An 18,281-nucleotide genomic window follows, 5' to 3' on the forward strand; every position below is an offset into this window, starting at 1 on the left:
GCTCTGTCACATTATTTTATTTGTATATATTGCAAATGTTATTAATAAAATAAATGTGACGGCATGTATACCTGATGTTTTACTCCTGTAATTCTTTTCTTCTGATTGTTTTTTAAAAATTTTTTAGCTGTTTTTACATTCTGATCCAGTTCCTCATGCTACTCATGTTCTCTTACATTGATTTTGTAGTTACAATGTCTTAGTGTGGAAGCTCAACTTTGGAAAACAGAATGTAAGGGGAATGTAGTGAAGCATGTTAAAGGTCAGTGAGGTAAACTGGCGATGATCAAGATTGATATGGATCAAATTATCTCACACATAATGAAGAAGTGAAAAAAAAGTTACATTGTACTTGTTGGTGTTTGGACACTATCACTGACACTTTCAGTAATACTGTATCTTGACATTTTTTGAAATTTGGTAAACTTAATCATAGACACTTTTCTTTCAAGTTAACACTCGTGAATAGCCATCAAAAGAAAATACTGAACTAAGTTAAAAAATAAATATATACATATATAAATAAAAAACTGAATACCTTTTTTTCTTATTTTGGGAAATGTTTTCAATGCCACCATCAAAATAAGTCCAAATTTAAGTCCCTTTTGCATTATAACGCTTGGATCATACTTATAATCTGGAATACTGTTTATGCACAAAACTACAATCCCTGGAAATTCGCCCTTTTTTATCGAAAAAAGTGCTCAATCAAGTCCCCGCGGCAACAATGACAGAGAAACTAACGTATTATAGGAGGAATACAGACTGAGGACGGAAGCTCGTGCTTTTATTGTGACAGTGTGGGCCGGAAGTATACATTGAGCACCAGGCGTGTTAAGTCAACCCTCAGCGGTAACCCGGTATATTCGAACTTTAAACACATTACTGCCGCGTTTGGAAGGATTACGTAAAGAGACGAGGTAAACAGAATTATTTTTCAATGTTTAATAAGAGATTAGCTCTTCGTCAAGCAACAATTTTGCCTTGACAAGACATCAAAGCTAACGTGATGCTAACACTTATGACGTCTAGGAGTGTTACCTAGGTGACAAGCTAACTTTCACAGTCAACTCTTTATCTTACTGTGTAATGCAGTGAGACATGAAGTCCGATTTTTTATGACTAAAGAGGAGAACTGGTCATCTAATGACAAGTTGTTACACTTTCTGTGTCAGAGTTAGATTCATTCATTGATTTCTCTCTGAAGCCATGACGACAGACTCGTCCCTCCTCAACTCCGAGCTGGAGTTACAACAGCAGGAGGAGTTATATCAACAGCTGCTGTTACAGGTAACAATATTCTGCATGTAATACTAAGTTTTACGAGTGTCTCCCAACACCACTCTATTTTCATGCATCTGTTTGCGTGTGTTGTCATTTGTTGACATAACACACAGCCATATACTATACATGTATACTGCCAACTAACAGGGAATTTGTTCAATGAAGGCATACACAAATTCACATACAATTTTAAAGTATCAATTTAGACCATAAATGAAAATTAAAGGATACAAATGCTATTCATAAAATCATAAAGCCATAAACTGCCAGCACCACTTCACATTTATTCAGGTGTCCCATAACTCTGCTTAGGCATGAGATACCGTCTGGTCATATGACCGAGTTAGGCTCAAGCAGCATTAAGTGTGCAGCATTAACGTTATTTCTGTTAAACTTTTTCTTTATAAGGAGAGACTTGATGGAATCTCAGTTAAAAAAAAAAAAACATATGTTGTCCTTTAAAGGAGATGTGTTGTGAAATATGCTTGTCCACTTTCATCAGAGAGTACTCTTAGCGTAGAGACTGCATACATTCTTCTGTGTTTGGATGTTTTTGTAACTTCACATAATTTGGCCTAAGAGAGAGCAGAGAGCGGTGAAAGATCCTAATCATTCCTTTTTCGAAAACAGAGAAAGTAGGGACTATTGCAAAGTTTCTGGTATTTGTTTTCACACAATGTCATGACACAAGACTTTAGATCAACTGCAGGTTTTTCTGCTGTTTTTGTGTACAGTGTGTGTGTCTAACATTCTTCTTCTGCAAACCATAACTGAGTCTGAAAATATTTTTTTTTCAATTTCATCCAGACAATGGGGACAATGCAGACAGAGAATCCAGACTCCAAAGTGATTCGGCCACTTCCTGGTAAATGTGTTCACAATATCAGAAAAACAAAACTTGATTTTGGGGTTGATTTTATACATTTCACTCACAGAAAGTCTTGACATTGCATTTATGTTTCCTTTTCTGCATCGGCCTTTCCTCTCCTCTCTCCTGTTCCCTCATAGGACTTTGTGTAAAGACTCTTTCAGAGCCAAGCAAGCAGAAGATCTTTGTCAACATCTGTCAGTCACACTCAGTCCCACAGCCCCCTGAACTGTCAAGAGATGAGCTTGTAGAGCTGCTTCAGTCAGAGGATCCAAGCAGTTACAGGGTTCCCATGAGCCTCGGCGAGCCACACACAGAAATAGACAACAGTAAGTGACCTGGGATGTGCCCAGAATCTTGCAAGACTCGGGTGGCCATATCAGGCATCAGATTTTGGAAGCTTGCACCGCAGGTTATGTAAGAGCTTCACGGTGCTGTTTCTTTCGCTCAGACCTGTGGGCCAAGTCATGTGCAGACATATTCCTCTGAGGTCACTGTAATCGCTGGAAATCAGCCTCCCTGAGTTTAAACACGTGCACCACAACACACACACAGGCAGGAAGCACTTTTCCCCCTGTACTTTATTTCTCATGATCATTTACGACAGAGATTTTGTATTCATCAAGCAGACAGATGGTCAAACTCGTCTAGCGGACTTCCTGTTACAGTTTTCCTAAAAGCCTCAGCTGTTACTCTTGAAATTCATCACATTCTGTTTCTGGATGACCGCACTGTTGGATCTTTTGATGCTTTTATTCTGATAATACTCCTGCAGCAAATGCATTTTCAGCTGCAGGCACCAAAACTTTCAGATATCAGGAATTATTATCCAACCAGTCACTGATCTCCTCTGCAAGATTCTTGAGATATAAAACACCTAGGGGGGAAAGACCAAGTCCTGTGTTTTTTCAGGTTTATTCACACGCAAGAATCACTGAGAATTATTGTCCCATTCTGTTTCCACACCACGTTTAAAGAGACAACACTTAAATGACTTTTGAAAAACCTTTATCCTGCATTTGACTCTCCTTAATGGTTTTAACTGCTGGGAAGCATTTAACCCTGAAACCTCTTCAAGCCGTATCCAAATTTTCCCATGATAGCCCTTTTGTCCTATAAGCCTGCTTTGCCCCTAGACTTTTAAAACTTGAAGTGTAGTTTGAAATGACTTTCAACCTTGTTGGGTTAAACTGATGACTGCTCTCTGTTTTAGGTTCTCAGGGTTGCACAGCATATGATGTTGTTATCAACCAGGAGTTCTTCCAGAAGTGCCAGGTGTGTGTGAGCCAGATGATAAGGAAGCCCTAAAGTAAATTGCACCACCAACATCAAAAAATGAAAGCTTATCAAGTGTCTTTGTCTTATTTTAAGTAAAAATTGTCTTAATTTACTCTATGTGAGCCAAATTTAACTAATCTGCCCTGAAAATGTCTTGTTTCAAGTTATTTGAGACAAAAAATGAGGTCTGAATTGCTTATACTAAGTAAAAAAATCTCTTAATGAAATAAGAAAAATTGCTTCACAGTTATGTAATGTCTTAAAAATGACTTTTCTCTTGTTTCATCAGCAGATTTTTTTTACTTAGCAGTTCAGCCCTCATTTTTGTCTTTAAATAACTTGAAACAAGACATTTTTCTGGACCGGTCAGTTGAATGTGGCTCATATTACGTCTAAAAAAAAACATTTTTACTGAAAATAAGACAAAAACACTTGATAAGATTTCAGTTTTTTGCAGTGAATGGACAAATGTAAACCCTTAAACTAAAAAAAAGACAAAGCTAAAATTCTAATTCAAAAGTCAAATGCACAGGTGCATTGAGTTTACCTTTAGAACAAACCAGCGTGGGATTAATGTGTTACTAAAAGTGTTTCTTGTCTTGCAGAAAGACCCCCTCTTCCAGCAGTTTGTTATTCTGGTGTCTTTAGAAGGTCTAGAGAACAAATACAACCTGGAACTCAGTAGAGGTGAGTGTTATTCTTTGTTTTTAAACAGCATCTTACATCCTTTATGTTCTGAGTAGTTGTTGACGTGTTGAATGTGTTTCCACAGACTGGAAGGTGCTGAAAAACCGAAAGTTTCTGGGATCCCTTAGCGAGCAAAATATCCGGACTAAGAGCAAGCCGGTGATTCAGGAGCTGCAGCCTCAGTACGTCTCTTTGGCTGAGTTTCTGGATGGCTCTTATATGTCTACAGAAATGTGAAAAACTGTAAAAACTAAAACCCAATCAAGTGTTTACGACAAATTTTCAGTAAAAATTGTCTTATTTGGCTTAATATGAGCCACATTTAGGTGACAATTAAGAAAAATGTCTTATCACAAGGTATTAAAACTAAAGTGATGCCTGAATTGCTTGTAAAGAGAAAAAAACAATTTGACAAGTTGATAGTTTTTTTTAATAGTTTTTGTTTTAAGATCAAGCGGCAACCTCTGGTCTAAGAATATGAGACAATGTGGAAGTGCTAAAATCTGCTGTTTCTCGAGTGTTCGCTTGAGGCTGGCTCCGGAAGTAGCGGAAGTCACAAACACACCAAGCCAAAAAAAGCCATTTTTAAAGTAGAAATTAACTATTTACAGCCTGGTTCAAAAAACGTCTCCTCTGAATTGCTAATTTTACTACCGGCTCTTACTGTACGGGGGGTGAATTTTTTTCTAACTCAGCCGTTTGAAGGATATTAAGATCACAAACTCGCCCAATAAGAGGCACAGCTTAGGGTCACGTGACCGACAGGCGCCCTATGGCTGTACAAGAAGCCCTTGCCACTACAAATAAGGCCATGATAGCCGATGTGCCTCATTTTCCGTTTCAGAAACAGACGGGTGACGTAGGCGAGACTACGTCCATGTTTTATACAGTCTATGGTTAAGATGTAACTTTTATTTTATGAAACTCCTCAAACATATTTTTTATCCAATAACTAGATATTTTCTCCTTACAAACAATTCAGGCGTCATTTTTTTCCCTCTAAAATCTTGAATTTAGATATTTTTCTGGATTTGCCCCCATTTGTTCCATCAGTTTTTTTTTTTTTTTACAAACAATAGGACATAAACACTTGATTAGATGACAGTTTTTGGAGTACATAGTATGAATTAATTGATGCTGTAAAAATGTAAGGGAAGCATCCTCACTTACATCAGGAGCTTCCTTTTGCCTTCTGCATTTAATATCTTTGAGCTTTGATTTCTCACTGCTGCTCTCTTTGTTCTCTCACAGGGAGAGTGTCACTGCTACAGCCAAAAGGTAAAACCCTCATCTGCCTCCGTGTGTGTGTGTGTGTGTGTGTGTGTGTGTGTGTGTGTGTGTGTGTGTGTGTGTGTGTGTTGTCCTCCCAATCCCTGTCTTAGTTCTATGTCTATTTCCTCATTATCTCTTGATAAACTCACTGAGCCCTCTTATCTTTCACCCTCTCTAGACCAGAGTTCACTTTGCTTGTGGAGCCTCCTGCTGGTGATCCTGAATACCTTATTGCAGAAATACAGTTGCCTGGGGTGGTAAGAGCAGTTCTTGTATGTTTTGCTGATAGGATTTGACTGTGAGGGGAACCAGCTGCCTGCTCACACCATAAACAATAATGCTGTAATTCTTTGTGGCTTAGCTTCAACAAGGAGCTGGAAATGTTCCTCAGAGATTTTGCTCTATGTTGAAATGATAGCATTAGGAAATTTGTTGATATGCTGATCTGGCTGCATGTCCATGATGAGAATCTCCCTGTGGAAACTTGTCCCCCATCCCCCCCATGCAGCCCTCATCTCGCTCTCTGGTCCTGGATGTAGGTGAGGATCGTCTGGTGATGACAGCTCGACCGTCACTCTTTCATCTCGACATTTTCCACCCATTCCTCGTTGACCAGGAGAAAAGTATGGCACAGTATAACAACAGCACGCAGGTATAAAACCTTTCAAGATATTAGAAGACAAAAATGATGCCTGAATTACATGTAAAGAGTAAAAACATTAAACCAAACAAGTACATTTTCACCAACAAATACTGCTGTGTCTCTGTGCTCTTTTCCTCAGATCCTCACAGTCACCATGCCTGTTGTGTCCTCATGAAACTGCAGAAGATATGTCCAATTATTGATGTCTCCATTGACCACAATACTAAAAGAATAAAAATGTTTTTATATTTTATTTGATCAGTCTTTATTTATCTAACTCCAAACCACAAAAAATATTATTTCAACCTTTTCCAAAGACATTTGTGGACCCAACATCAAGTCAAGATAAGGTCTTGTCTTATCTGAACCACTGAAGAGAGCAGTGACAAAGGAAACATCTTTTAACAGGCAGAACCAGACTCATGCATGTGATAGAAACCCTAAGTTTAGAAGTTATTTTTTTCCTTTGGAAATAAATAAGCAAATCTTGACCCTTTTCTAACCTCTCTGATTCATATTAGATGTGAGTATTGGAGTATCTTTTGTTTTTGTCTGTCTCTCTCTGCCTCCTTTTTCCAGTGCTGTGATTTTACAGAGCAGGCAGAACTTTGAAGTCCAAAACCTAAACCAGATGCACTACAGCCAGAACTGGGAACAGTTGCAGATGAAGTCTGGTTACCTTCCTGTTGGCTCTTCAGTACCCCCCCCCCCCCCCCCCCCCCCTCATGGGAAAAAAAAGCGAAGCAGTCATCGTTCTATTTTAGGTTCTGCTCAGATCATCCATGTCTATGTTGGCTGCCTCATTCATGCCTCTTTATGTCTCTCCTCCTCCTCCTGTTGCTGAGCACCCACATCTGTTCCCCTGGCTCAGCTCTCAGTGGTGAGTCCAAAAGCAGAAATGCAGTTTAGAAATAGTTTATATAGTTCCCACAAACAGTTTTAAATAAGTGTTTTCACATGAAACAGGGTGAGAGTGGGGATTGAACCCAGGCCACACTTCTCAAGGACTAGCCTGGACCAAACCTCTTTTAGCCTTTTCATGCTTCCTCCTATCTGTGTTGTTTCTTCTTTTTAGTTCTTTCATTGAATACATCAAACTTTTTTGCTTTTTTTAATGTGTTTTTTTTTTTAATATGTCTCTCTTGATGAAGTCTCATTTAATGTTGTTACTGGAACAATTAAAAGTAGTTAGATGAAAACTTGATTGATATTAGGACACTTAGAGGAAGAAAACTGTGCCAGTGGGCTTAGGAAATCTTACTTTGAAATATTAAAATAAAATGTTATTACAATCAACTTTTGCTCATTACATCACCAAATAAGTCATTTTCTTGACATTTGTCAGGTGAAAGTGACTTTTATTAGGTCTGAAAGTACTTTTATTTTATTGTAAGAAATAAGAAAAATTAACGCTTACATTTCAGTTTTCTGCAACTTTGATGCTTAAAAATGAGACAGAGAGACAAGTTTAGAATTTTTGGAATGAGAAAGAGCAATGTCTAGTGTGTCCCTGGCAGCAGCTAAATCTGTTCCTATTTGTATCAGAGGAAATAAATCAAAGTGGTAGATTGGTATCAATGTTTTCATCACGCATCTTTCTCTCTTTTTGTTAATACACCCACAACAGGCTGATCAATATGTTTTAAAGAACTACCGTCGTCTTTTCACCTCTACCCCTTCTCCTCTCCCTGCCAAAGCTTCCCTCCCCAGCTGTCTCTTCTTCCATCACTCACGCTGCCCTCCCTCCTCATTTTTCATTCCCCTCTCCGCCTGCCCTGATGCACCCCTCCATTTGTCCAGTGAAGTCATCCCTCTGTTCTCCCTAATCCTACGAGGTGCTTATCTTTCTGCCTCAGCTTAATCCACCTGTGGCCCCCAGCCCTCAGAACACACGCACACACACACGAATCTGCACATTTGTGCACACATACTCACAGTTATTCTTGTATTGTACATTTGGACACTCAGTCATTGTCACAGCATACATACACACATTTATACGCACACACCAACACAAAGATTCCCTCCACCTCGGTGTATAAAACACCCCCTGCCTGTCTCTGTCCATCTCCATCCGTGACTGGTCGTATCACCTCCATACAGGTACGTTCGTCTGTCAGCCCTTTATTATCTTTTCTTTAGGGTTTCTTCTTGCAAGGAGACAAAATGTTAGAGTCACTTTGAAAAAATAAGTAAATGTAAAAGTTTTTGGGTAGCATTGTATTTTATATAACAAATGTAGTTTGTTGATTTTGTCATTAGCATGAGCATTAGAGCAGTAGAACTTCTCTGACAGAAACTCCTAAATGCAGTAAGTTAAAATAAATACAGAAACAAACAGACTTGTTTTCTTTTAAATGTTGAGACAGAACATGTAATGTCTTAAAGCAGATTTTGTCTATTTCATGACAAATTACAAAAAACAGAAATAAGTTGTTACAATGCAAAAACGTATATCCAAGCAACTTTAGAAATTGCCTTATCTGATTTTATATGAGCTACATTTAACAATACAAATCAAGAGGTTTAGATGTCAAGGTATTTCAAGAGAAAATGATGTCTGAAATGCAAAAATATCTGCTATTGGGGTGAAAGAAAAGTGTTAATTTTTTGTCAAGTTACTTAAAATAAGAATAAAGTCTTAATATACGAAAATAAATAAGTTCATTTCCCCCCATTTTAACTCATGACAAGCGTTTCAAACCTCAATTTCATTCAATTTTTTTTCTGTTTAAAATATGACATAATTTTCAAAACTTGAAGTGAATGTGACTCATATTGAGGCTGATAATACTTCTTTTTGTGTGTTTTCCTGCTTGCTACTATAATTCATTCATTCATCCACTCAGCTGTCACCAGTTACGGTAACCAACTTTTATTTCTAACCACAACCCTCTTATATATTAACAGATGCTACACCAAAATATGCATTTACATTTTCCTTTTTTTAATTTTGTGAAAAGCTTTCTGCAAAGTTTAAATCCTACTTTTATTTTTACACATTGAACATCAGTGCCAATTGTTCATATTCAACATCCGTCATCATCTTCAACAAATAGTAGAAATGTTTAACATCACAACATCAATGTCCCTCTTGAGAGCCAGCAGTCAATATATGTATTGTGTGTGTGTGTGTGTGTGTGTGTGTGTGTGTGTGTGTGTGTGTGTGTGCGCGCGCGCTCGCGCTCGCGCGCTCGCATTAATGTATATTTGTATAGGGGCTTAAAGCTTGAAGACCTCCACATTTTTTCTTTTGTTTCTTTGTTTGCCACACACAAACAAACACACACACACAAACTCAAATGCTAGCTGTGTGAGGTCAGGCTAGCTAACTTTGGAAGGTACCAAACAGCTGTCTCTGAACACGAATGTTATCTATGCAGTTGATACTTTGTGTGTGTGTGTGTGTGTGTGTGTGCGTGTGCGTGCAGGACATTTACAGTGACTAGATCAGGTCAGTGTCAGGTTCGCCGTTTGTCGTCTGGTTAGCAACCCTCCTCTTGTGTTGCCCTAACAGTGTGACATTTTCACCCTGTCACACCTTCCTTTAATGACATGCCAGATACCTTCACAGGAAAGTTCTGTCAAGCAGCTCTGTGGTTAAACACCAAGATTGTTTTTCCAACAAGACAAATAGAAATGGGAGAACTTTGACTCAGTTCCAGTTTGAAATCCTTATTTTAAGCTAATTATCTGTACTGCCAAATACATTATTAACTTTAAACAAAATGTTGTGTTTTTTTAAGCAGTTTTACAGAGTTTACAGCCAATGGTTCTTTTTAAAAAACAGCATGTTTACTCCTCTCTAGTCTCTCCTTATTGCCAACAATAGCTCCTCTTTAACACTTACTGAGGTATTGTTGGGCATCTATCTCCCTTACTCTACACAGACACGTCGCCCTTGACTAAAATTAACCACGTTAAAGCCAGAGTGTGGAACCTGACTCTTCTCCCAAATACCCTCATCAGTTCATGCCCCCTCTCCAATCAGCTAAGAACAGATAGTAGTTAGCAAACCCTTATTTCTGCCTCTGTCTGAAACACCTATTTTAGCTGCCGTTTCTGTAAGGCTCCCCACTCCATAAACCCCCTTCCTTCTAATTGGACCATTTTAAGCAGTTTACAGTCAGATTCATGGATTTTTACAGCATATGAGTATGTAGCAGTTGAAAACATTTGCACATGCTGAGTATGGCCATTTAACTTTGCTAATTCAAATTCATGTTTGTTTGTTTTTCTTGAATATGGGAAAGCATAATACCCCTCTTTAAAGGTTTGCCATAGATTTGAGGTCTCTGATATCAAGATGTTTTAAGCTGAAATGTAAAATTGTAAACAAGGAGTTTGAAATCCTATTTGTCTTTTACCTCTGTTTTTGGTCACCACCACACTGCAATAACTCAGATCTAAGCTAACTGAACAAAAGTCACATGTACATTTTTAACCCAGATAAAAATCTTATTCTGAGATATTACAAGCAAATTATAAGACCTGTATTATATATTTTTATGTATGACATTTTTTATATTTTAGCGCTGCCTATGGCACATGTCCAATTCACATCTTGAGTTCCTGAAATGGGAACAACGTCCTAATTAAGACACTTAGGTTTTCATGCTTTTTATGTGTGATGTCCAAATAGCTGCCCACTGTGAGAATAAGGCCATTAATGTGAAAAGATTTAATCAGTACAGCAAATAAGCACTGCTAAGCACCGTATAATCACCTAGTTCAGCTCTGTAAAGCTGAAGTGAGCTGCAGACTTGAGTGATAAGTCTTCACGCTCATTGCAAGCCTTCAGTAGATCAGACAGCGTCTTTGCAGGATGCAGAAGCTCTTTAGAGCACATTTGGACTGTGCTGAACAAGTTGTTTCTCCTTTGCAAAGCAAACAAGCTGCCAGCTGATGACTACATACTCACCACTAAAATAACAGTTTTTAGTTTATTGTTGTTCTGTTAGCATGAAGCTGTGAACTGATGCTTCAAAAGCGTCAGAAAACAGATGCAGAGAGAAGACTGATCACATTACATGGAAGACTGAAGTCTCCCTTTAAATCCTTTGAAAGGACTGATGGTGCCTGGCTGAGCCGAGCTGCTACATGAGGCATGGCCATGGGCACAACAACAGAGAGGAGGCAGAGCTGTCGATGACAGTTACCGACTCTATAAATTTGACCCCGCTGTCGTAGGGCGGCTCTAAATTCCTCTTGATGACAGAGAGATCAAAAGTGATGGGAGGTCATATCACTGTGTGGGGGACAGCTGATGGAAAAGGGATGTCTGCTTGTTTAAAATCAAATTTGAGATCACTTTAGGGTCTATTTTGATTACAACTGAGAAAACCATAGAAGGTTGTCTTTTGCTGTAAATCATTCATCATTTTTCTAAAAGACAAAGGGTTAGAGAGTGGACAAGCATAAAGAGGGAGACAGAGGAAGCTGCAAAGTGAGAGAAACCTCACCCCTCCTGCTCTCCCTGTGTTTAACCCTTGTCACATTCTCACCTGTTGACGCTCCATCAATCACCTAGTGTCCCCTGCCAGAGAGGTGTCAGCACACAGCCTCTGTATATGTTTGTCTGTGGGTGGTTTTATGCCAAGACAATAGCAGCTCAGGGGCTCAGAGCAATCCCAGTGTACATGTGTGTCTCTTTATATCTCCACAGTTATTAATCACAGGATAAAAGAGCCACGTGTCTGTGATGACTCACTCATGTATTTTACGCTTACCTGGGCCTCATTCCATATTGCTTGCTTGGTGTTTAAGACTTATTACATGGTTACTTAAACTTAAAGGGGGGTATTGTGCGTTTTTTTTTTTTTTTTATGTTGTCCTTCTGATAAAACATTTAACACTGGTTAAACATTGAGCTACCTCTCGCAGCCCAGTTAGTATTATAACATCGTACATGGGTGCAATGTTGGAAATAACAAGCCAAGTAATGTGTAGTAAGCATGTTGTGCTTTTGATCAATATTAAAGAGGGGTATTGATTGTGCTTTATTATTACTATTATCATTATTAACACTACTACTACTACTACTACTACTACTACTACTACTACTACTACTACTACTTCTACTACTACTACTACTACTACTACTACTAATAATAATAATATATAAGGCCCCCTACTCAACAAACCCCCTTCCCTCTGATTGGCTGGCCCTCTGAAAACCTGCCTGGTACAAAGCTATGAGCAATCTTGGTGTTTCAGGCCTGCCTCTGTAATATTTCATGAACCAGTTAGGAGATCCTTATGCAATGATCTCATCAATTCAATAAGTCTCGTGAAGATCTCAGCTATTCTTAAAACCAACTGTTTTGAGAAGTTTAGAGACAGAATCAGGATTTCCACAATATATAAACGATTGGGGGTCTGAAAATCTGCACAGGTTGTCACATTTTGTCATCCAAATCTATCTGCAATCTCATTCTCTTGTTGTGTGTTTCCATTTCCTGCAGTCATGTCAGATGTAGAAGAGGAATACGAGTAAGTACAGCACCATCCCTCAATGCCAGTCTCTTGTCAACACTTGTTATGTCTCAGTATAGACCCATCACTGATGATGTGAACTGATGTCTCTATTTTTTCTGTTATCTCTACAGGGAGCAGGCAGAGGGTAAGTTCTCAAATATGTCATGTAGTTAAACTTACTATGAGTCTTTAGAAAAAAAACAAAACAAAGCACAATTGGCATCACTTTTGGAGACTTTTATGACATCAGAGATGTTTCCTGGGTCTGCAGAGGAGCAGGAGGAGGAGCAACAGGAAGAGGAGCCTGAGCAGGTGGAGGAGGATGGGGGAGGTGAGGTTTAAAGACTCAGACAAACAGGAATGCTCCCTTTGAATAAAAAGTCTGGAGATAACTCTGATAAGTGTTAAGTGTCTGATGAAACTCCAGCAAGCCCACTTGTGCCCTCCACTCCTTTGTAACAAAATGAGTTGATGACACAGTGACAATTCTTGTCTTTCAACTTCCTTTTTTCTGCCTCTGCTTTCTCACTCGCTGACACTGTGCTGACTCTGGCCTTTAGGACACCAAGAGTACCAAGGTAGGGTGATTTCATTATCAGTCACAAATTCAGATTTTGGGAAATCCTAATGATGCAATGTAAAGAATAGAAGCTAGCTAGATGTGCCATACTTGCTTTACACCACTGAAATTGTGACCACATCTTTGTTAGTGGTGTCAACACTGTGCTGCTTTCCAACAACATGATCTGTATTTGCATTCTGTTGCAATGAATGTTTTGAGAATTTGCTGCAAAACTACATTTCCCTACAGCCGTTGTGGGCTGTACATGTTATACCTGTGTATAACGTGTCTTACTCTGCATGTGTAGGAAACAATTGTTTTGAGTGATAGTTACACATGTTGGAAAACACCTTTTGCTAAGAGTTGGAAGACAAATTTGGAAAACCACTCTTGTGTTTTAATTGATAACAAGGAGCTAAAGTTTGCAGCTAGATAGCATAGTACAAAGGCAGGAAACAACTAGCTTGTTACCTACAACTCAAATTTGTGTTAATCACTTACCCTAAGACTTGCTAAGCAGCAGGCTTTGTCACAAATATGGGCAGAGCCAGGTTAGGTTTTTCCTCCTGTTTCAAGTCCTTGTGCGTAGCTAAGTAAAGCTAACATTTACTAATGAAACGTCAAATATCCCAGATAATGAAGCTGGCGCTTATGGCTAAAGAGTTGAAGTTGAATGTCTCTTATATTAGAGGTTGTTATCTGCTTTTTCTACTCTGCTAATCCACGACAGAACAGCCTCACAGCAAAACGAACACTTGGATAGAAATCAGCATAATAAGAGCTTACTTTGGTTACAGAAAGTTTTTTTTTAAAAAAACAGTTATTTACAAAATAATTTAATTGTCTAGTTTGACCCATCTGGTTTCACATTAAAGAAGCTGGCCAATGACCTTACAGTGCAACTCACACATGGTAGATCAAAACAAGGAAAGAAAAAAAGAAAAAAACATGTCTTTAGTAGTTGCTGTTGTGTTGAGATCCTTTTCATGATGATTTTTTTGAGAGAAAAATCAGGAAAGCTTGGCCACATGAAGAAGAAAACTCGGGAGACTCAGACGGCTAAAGTTGAAATAGTTTATACTGCTTGATCAAGGAGATGTGTCAAACAATACACTTAGATGTGAAGTGTAATGCAAAGTCAACTCTAACAGACCTAACCGTGAGTTCAGTATTTATCATTTCTGAAGTTTCTATGTCTATCTATTCCTGATTTTACAAGAATGTCCCTTACACCAGTAAAGACAGTGGAAAATTTCCACCACAGGGGGAGCTCTTGATGTTTTGGCTTCATGAACAATTGCTCTTGATAGCTTCATGTTGAATGTGCAGACATTAGTGTAATATTTATATTCTTGTCTAGGGATGGGTACCTTTCACATTTGAAACGATAAGGTACCGATGCCCGGTACCTGGCAATCGGTATCGGTACTCAACGGTACCAATTTTCGGTACTTTTTTGTGTTTATGTGGTAGAATATATCAGTTTGTTTAATAATAAAGTATAGATTCTTTTGAATTTGACATATCTATCCTTCAATATATAATCTTGCAATGCTGTGTTCATATCCAGCATGGAAAATCACCTACTCTTCCAGTCCCTCACAGTCACAAGGATGCGTTTAGGTACCTAAACATGGTACCTTTTGATTTTACATGAATCGATACCCGGTACTTTTGACAGGATTCGGTCGGTACCTATAAAAGTACCTAATTCGGTACCCATCCCTATTTTTGTCTGACTCTTGGCAAAAAAGGTACTAGCCAAACTTTCAACATGCCTAACTATTAGTTGAAGTTTGCTGCATATGCTGTATCAGATATTGACTTACAAATTATCTCAATAACCCCTCTCCTACATTTTTATCTGTCTCTTGTTGCCTCTGTGGACCATTCTTACCATCCTGTTCTCTTTGTCTTTTCTATCCCATCCCTCTTCTTTTGTGTACCTGTCATTAATAACTCTTTGATTGCTCTATGTGTTATTCTTGTTACCACCCTCCCATCTTTCATTCTGTCTTCATGTGGCCGCTCCATCAGATCAAGAAGCCCAGGAGGAAGGTGAGAAATAGCAGACACTTGGTTCTTCAGGCTTAAAACCCAAAGTCCCCCCACGCCCCAGCCCTGTATTAGCTAACAGAATCACCCCCAAAGATTCCTCTAATGTAATGAACTAAGGTAAATGACTGATTTGAGAGAAGGGTTACGTGATATTTGAGAGGAAGTTTATTGTGACCTGTGACTGGTAAGAATAATGTTTTGTTTGATCATAACTGTTTAAAATGCATGATTTGAGGTTCACTTTACATTTCTTGCTCTTGTGGTTGATCATTATTAACAGCTTTGTTTAATTTGTACATTAACTTAGGTCGCTACCTATGTTTTATTCACTCATGTGACTTTTTCTTCCCTTTTGTTTTCTTTCTGTCATTGACAGAAGAGGAGCGCCCGAAACCCAAGTATGTTCCTTTTTTGTCATTCTTTTTTACCTTGTGTTCCTGTTTATTAGTTCCTTTGCAAATGAAATCTTGAAAATGATGTCCCACTTTGGTCCCCAGACCCATGGTGCCTCAACTTGCCCCTCCAAAGATTCCTGAGGGTGAGAGAGTGGACTTTGATGTAAGTTGTAAAATTGTTTCATTTTCTTCCTTCTTTGACTTTTGACAAGGATGATGGAGGCTAGTCTTGTAGCTTAAAAAACAACCAACTTCACTAGAAAAAAAAAGAAATCTTATCAAGTGTTTTTGTCTTATTTTCAGAAGAAAATTCCTTTTTAGACTTGATATGAGCCAGATTCACCTGGCCAGTCCAGAAAAATGTCTTGTTCCAAGTTATCTAAAGAAAAAAATGTGGTCTGAGTTGCTTGTAACAAGTAAAAAAAAAAAATCTGCCATTGGAACAACTGAACAGTTACTTGTATGAAAACATTGTTCTAGTGCTAAGCAAATTTTGAGCATGTTTTTATTATTTCATTAGCTAATTTTTTTTAAACTTGTTACAAGCAACTCAAGCCTCATTCTGATCTTTAAATAACTTAAAACAAGACATTTTTTTCTGGCCTGACCAGTTCAGTGTGGCTAATATCAAGTAAAACAAGACAATTTTTATTTAGAATAAGACAAAACACTTTACAACATTTCAGTTTTTTGCAGTGTACCCTTTGATATTGACTTCCTTTTGTGTAATTTATTTATTTATTTTTTCTTTCTTTTATTACATAACACAAAGTGTGACATAATGTCCAATCAGAATTGGTGTTCCACAAGGAAATGTACTTGTCACTGAATTTATTTTTTTCAACAAGTACATGTCTGCAAACATTACATCATAGAGTATTATTTCTAGATGACTTTAAAATATTTTTCCTCCACCAGGACATCCACAGGAAGCGTATGGAAAAAGATTTACTGGAGCTGCACACCCTGATCGATGTTCACTTTGAGCAGAGGAAGAAAGACGAGGAAGAACTCATCGGCCTCAAGGAGCGAATCGTGAGTCAGCAAAGAAACATCAAAAGCAAACATTCATCTCATTCAGTTATATTAAACAAACACTTTAAAAACTGTTAAGTTTGGTCTGATATGCATGTTAAAATGTAAAATAGCATGTATTCAATTATGACCTGTAGGGCTTCTGTAGTTTTGATGGGAATGATACAGTTTCATTCCACTTCCCTTGTTTCTATGTCCTTTTCTGTTTTAGATATTGCTTGACATTGTTTCATTCCTTTCTTATTTCCCTTCAGGAGCGTCGCCGGTCAGAGCGAGCTGAGATCCAGCGGGTTAGAGCAGAGAAGGAGAAGGACAGACAGAACAGGATCGCGGTAACAGAACCAAGTTCCACTTTGTGTAGATTTTATGCCTAAGTGTCCTGTAAAAAACAAATAAACAAAAAAACATTTCACTTGGACTTATTGCGTCTTCACTACTCCACTTCTTTCTTTTTCTTTCTCGCCAGGAGGAGCGCCACAGAAAAGAGGAAGAGGAGGCCAAGAAAAAGGCCGATGATGATGCCAAAAAGAAGAAAGTGCTGTCAGGCATGGGAGCAAACTTTGGCGGCTTTTTGGCAAAGGTCAGATTATAGGTTTCACTCTATTATGGCAACTTTTATTTCTCAGGTGTTAATACCTGTGAAAATTAAGGACATTTGAGCGCTGTGAGCTTTTTGTGTGTTCTTCCTCAGGCTGAGTCACGGAAGGGGAAGCGTCTGACAGGCAGGGAGATCAAGAAGAAGACTCTGGCTGAGAGACGGAAGCCTTTAGACTTTGACCACATGAGAGAGGACGGGCTGAGGTGAGTCTCTTTACATATTTTTTGTAAGTTTCTATTTGGACTTTTAATGCTCTTGTTTAGAGGAAAAGAGTAAATAGAGCAGGAACCTGGGAGAGAGTGGGGAATAACATAAAGAGCTGTCAGGGTCATCTGTACATGGGACACACAATTCAATCATTAACTGTCACCTGGTTGTAAAACACAACAATTATTTGTTATATGTTGTGATAATAATCATCTCATTTCATATTTTGTGTGTTTTCAAGGCAACAAGCCCAGGAAATGTGGAACTGGATCTACCAGCTGGAGTCTGAGAAATTTGACCACATGGAGCACATGAAGCACCAGAAATATGAGGTATGACTGTTTTCAGAATCAGTAAATAGAGCAGGCCAGTAGCTGGACATGGGATATAACTTACCTGCTCTGCCTGAAACTCTAAAGGTTGTATCCTGTAACTTTTGTACCTTTTAGATCATAGTCCTGCTGAACAGAATCCATCATGCCCAGAAATTGTAAGTAACTTTATTTACATAAATTCTGAAATACTTATATCTGTTCTCACAGTCCGTTTTACATGCTCTTTTTCCTCCTCTCTATTCTTCCCGCAGCAAAAAAGTCCATGGTAAAGGAAAGGTGGGTGGACGCTGGAAGTAAAGTGAAAAACTCACAAAAAATGAAAGAGAAACCAAGGATCAGCCTGTGTAAAAAGTGACAGCAGTGTAAGGATGGTCGAGGCCTTCTTCTGTCTGTGTGTGTAAGGAAAATAAATGAATCTTGTTTAAAAAAAAACAGCAAAACAAGACAGTGTATTGATAATAAAATGAAAGCATCAGTGTTGGATTTTTTTCACCAAGATTTTGAACTTGTGGAATACAAATTGAGATCAAATAAATAAAAATCTGCTCTTCCTCCTGTGCGTGTGGCTCATAGCAACATGGC

The 18,281-nt window shown here is 38.4% G+C and overlaps 2 protein-coding genes across 3 annotated transcripts; both read left to right on the forward strand.

The window, feature by feature from the left end:
• Positions 1 to 790: 790 nt before the first annotated feature.
• pih1d1 (PIH1 domain containing 1) lies at positions 791 to 6,285 on the forward strand. 2 transcript variants are annotated; one of them, XM_074695945.1, is made up of 11 exons: positions 791 to 920; positions 1,176 to 1,290; positions 2,092 to 2,149; positions 2,293 to 2,481; positions 3,366 to 3,427; positions 4,036 to 4,117; positions 4,203 to 4,299; positions 5,369 to 5,395; positions 5,568 to 5,646; positions 5,898 to 6,041; positions 6,172 to 6,285. In XM_074695945.1, exons 2-11 carry the CDS (start codon positions 1,210 to 1,212, stop codon positions 6,205 to 6,207), a joined length of 855 nt encoding a protein of 284 aa, XP_074552046.1. In that variant the 5' UTR covers positions 791 to 920; positions 1,176 to 1,209; the 3' UTR covers positions 6,208 to 6,285. The 2 variants fall into 2 exon arrangements, with proteins under 2 accessions (XP_074552046.1, XP_074552045.1); XM_074695944.1 differs by having other exon boundaries at positions 1,208 to 1,290.
• Positions 6,286 to 6,738: 453 nt separating this feature from the next.
• Positions 6,739 to 18,196, forward strand: tnnt1 (troponin T type 1 (skeletal, slow)). Its single transcript, XM_074695947.1, has 15 exons — positions 6,739 to 6,912; positions 12,497 to 12,524; positions 12,641 to 12,654; positions 12,781 to 12,840; positions 13,070 to 13,087; positions 15,109 to 15,129; positions 15,506 to 15,527; positions 15,627 to 15,687; positions 16,443 to 16,559; positions 16,814 to 16,891; positions 17,026 to 17,139; positions 17,251 to 17,360; positions 17,606 to 17,696; positions 17,814 to 17,854; positions 17,951 to 18,196. The coding sequence occupies exons 1-15, from the start codon at positions 6,849 to 6,851 to the stop codon at positions 17,994 to 17,996; spliced, it is 885 nt and encodes a 294-aa protein (XP_074552048.1). The 5' UTR covers positions 6,739 to 6,848; the 3' UTR covers positions 17,997 to 18,196.
• Positions 18,197 to 18,281: the final 85 nt, after the last annotated feature.

The sequence above is a fragment of the Halichoeres trimaculatus genome, unplaced genomic scaffold (assembly GCF_033239565.1).
Source record: "Halichoeres trimaculatus isolate MK-OKI-2021-1 unplaced genomic scaffold, fHalTri1.1 fHalTri1_scaffold_20, whole genome shotgun sequence".
Classification (NCBI taxonomy): Eukaryota; Metazoa; Chordata; class Actinopteri; order Labriformes; family Labridae; genus Halichoeres; species Halichoeres trimaculatus.

Coding starts and splice junctions, on each gene's coding strand:
- pih1d1 (XM_074695945.1), top strand. CDS start 1,210: ATGACGACAGACTCGTCCCTCCTCAACTCCGAGCTGGAGTTACAACAG. Junction 3,428..4,035: donor AGTTCTTCCAGAAGTGCCAG/GTGTGTGTGAGC, acceptor CTTGTCTTGCAG/AAAGACCCCCTCTTCCAGCA. Junction 4,300..5,368: donor ATTCAGGAGCTGCAGCCTCA/GTACGTCTCTTT, acceptor GTTCTCTCACAG/GGAGAGTGTCACTGCTACAG.
- tnnt1 (XM_074695947.1), top strand. CDS start 6,849: ATGTCTCTCCTCCTCCTCCTGTTGCTGAGCACCCACATCTGTTCCCCT. Junction 15,130..15,505: donor TCAAGAAGCCCAGGAGGAAG/GTGAGAAATAGC, acceptor TGTCATTGACAG/AAGAGGAGCGCCCGAAACCC. Junction 17,697..17,813: donor TGAAGCACCAGAAATATGAG/GTATGACTGTTT, acceptor TGTACCTTTTAG/ATCATAGTCCTGCTGAACAG.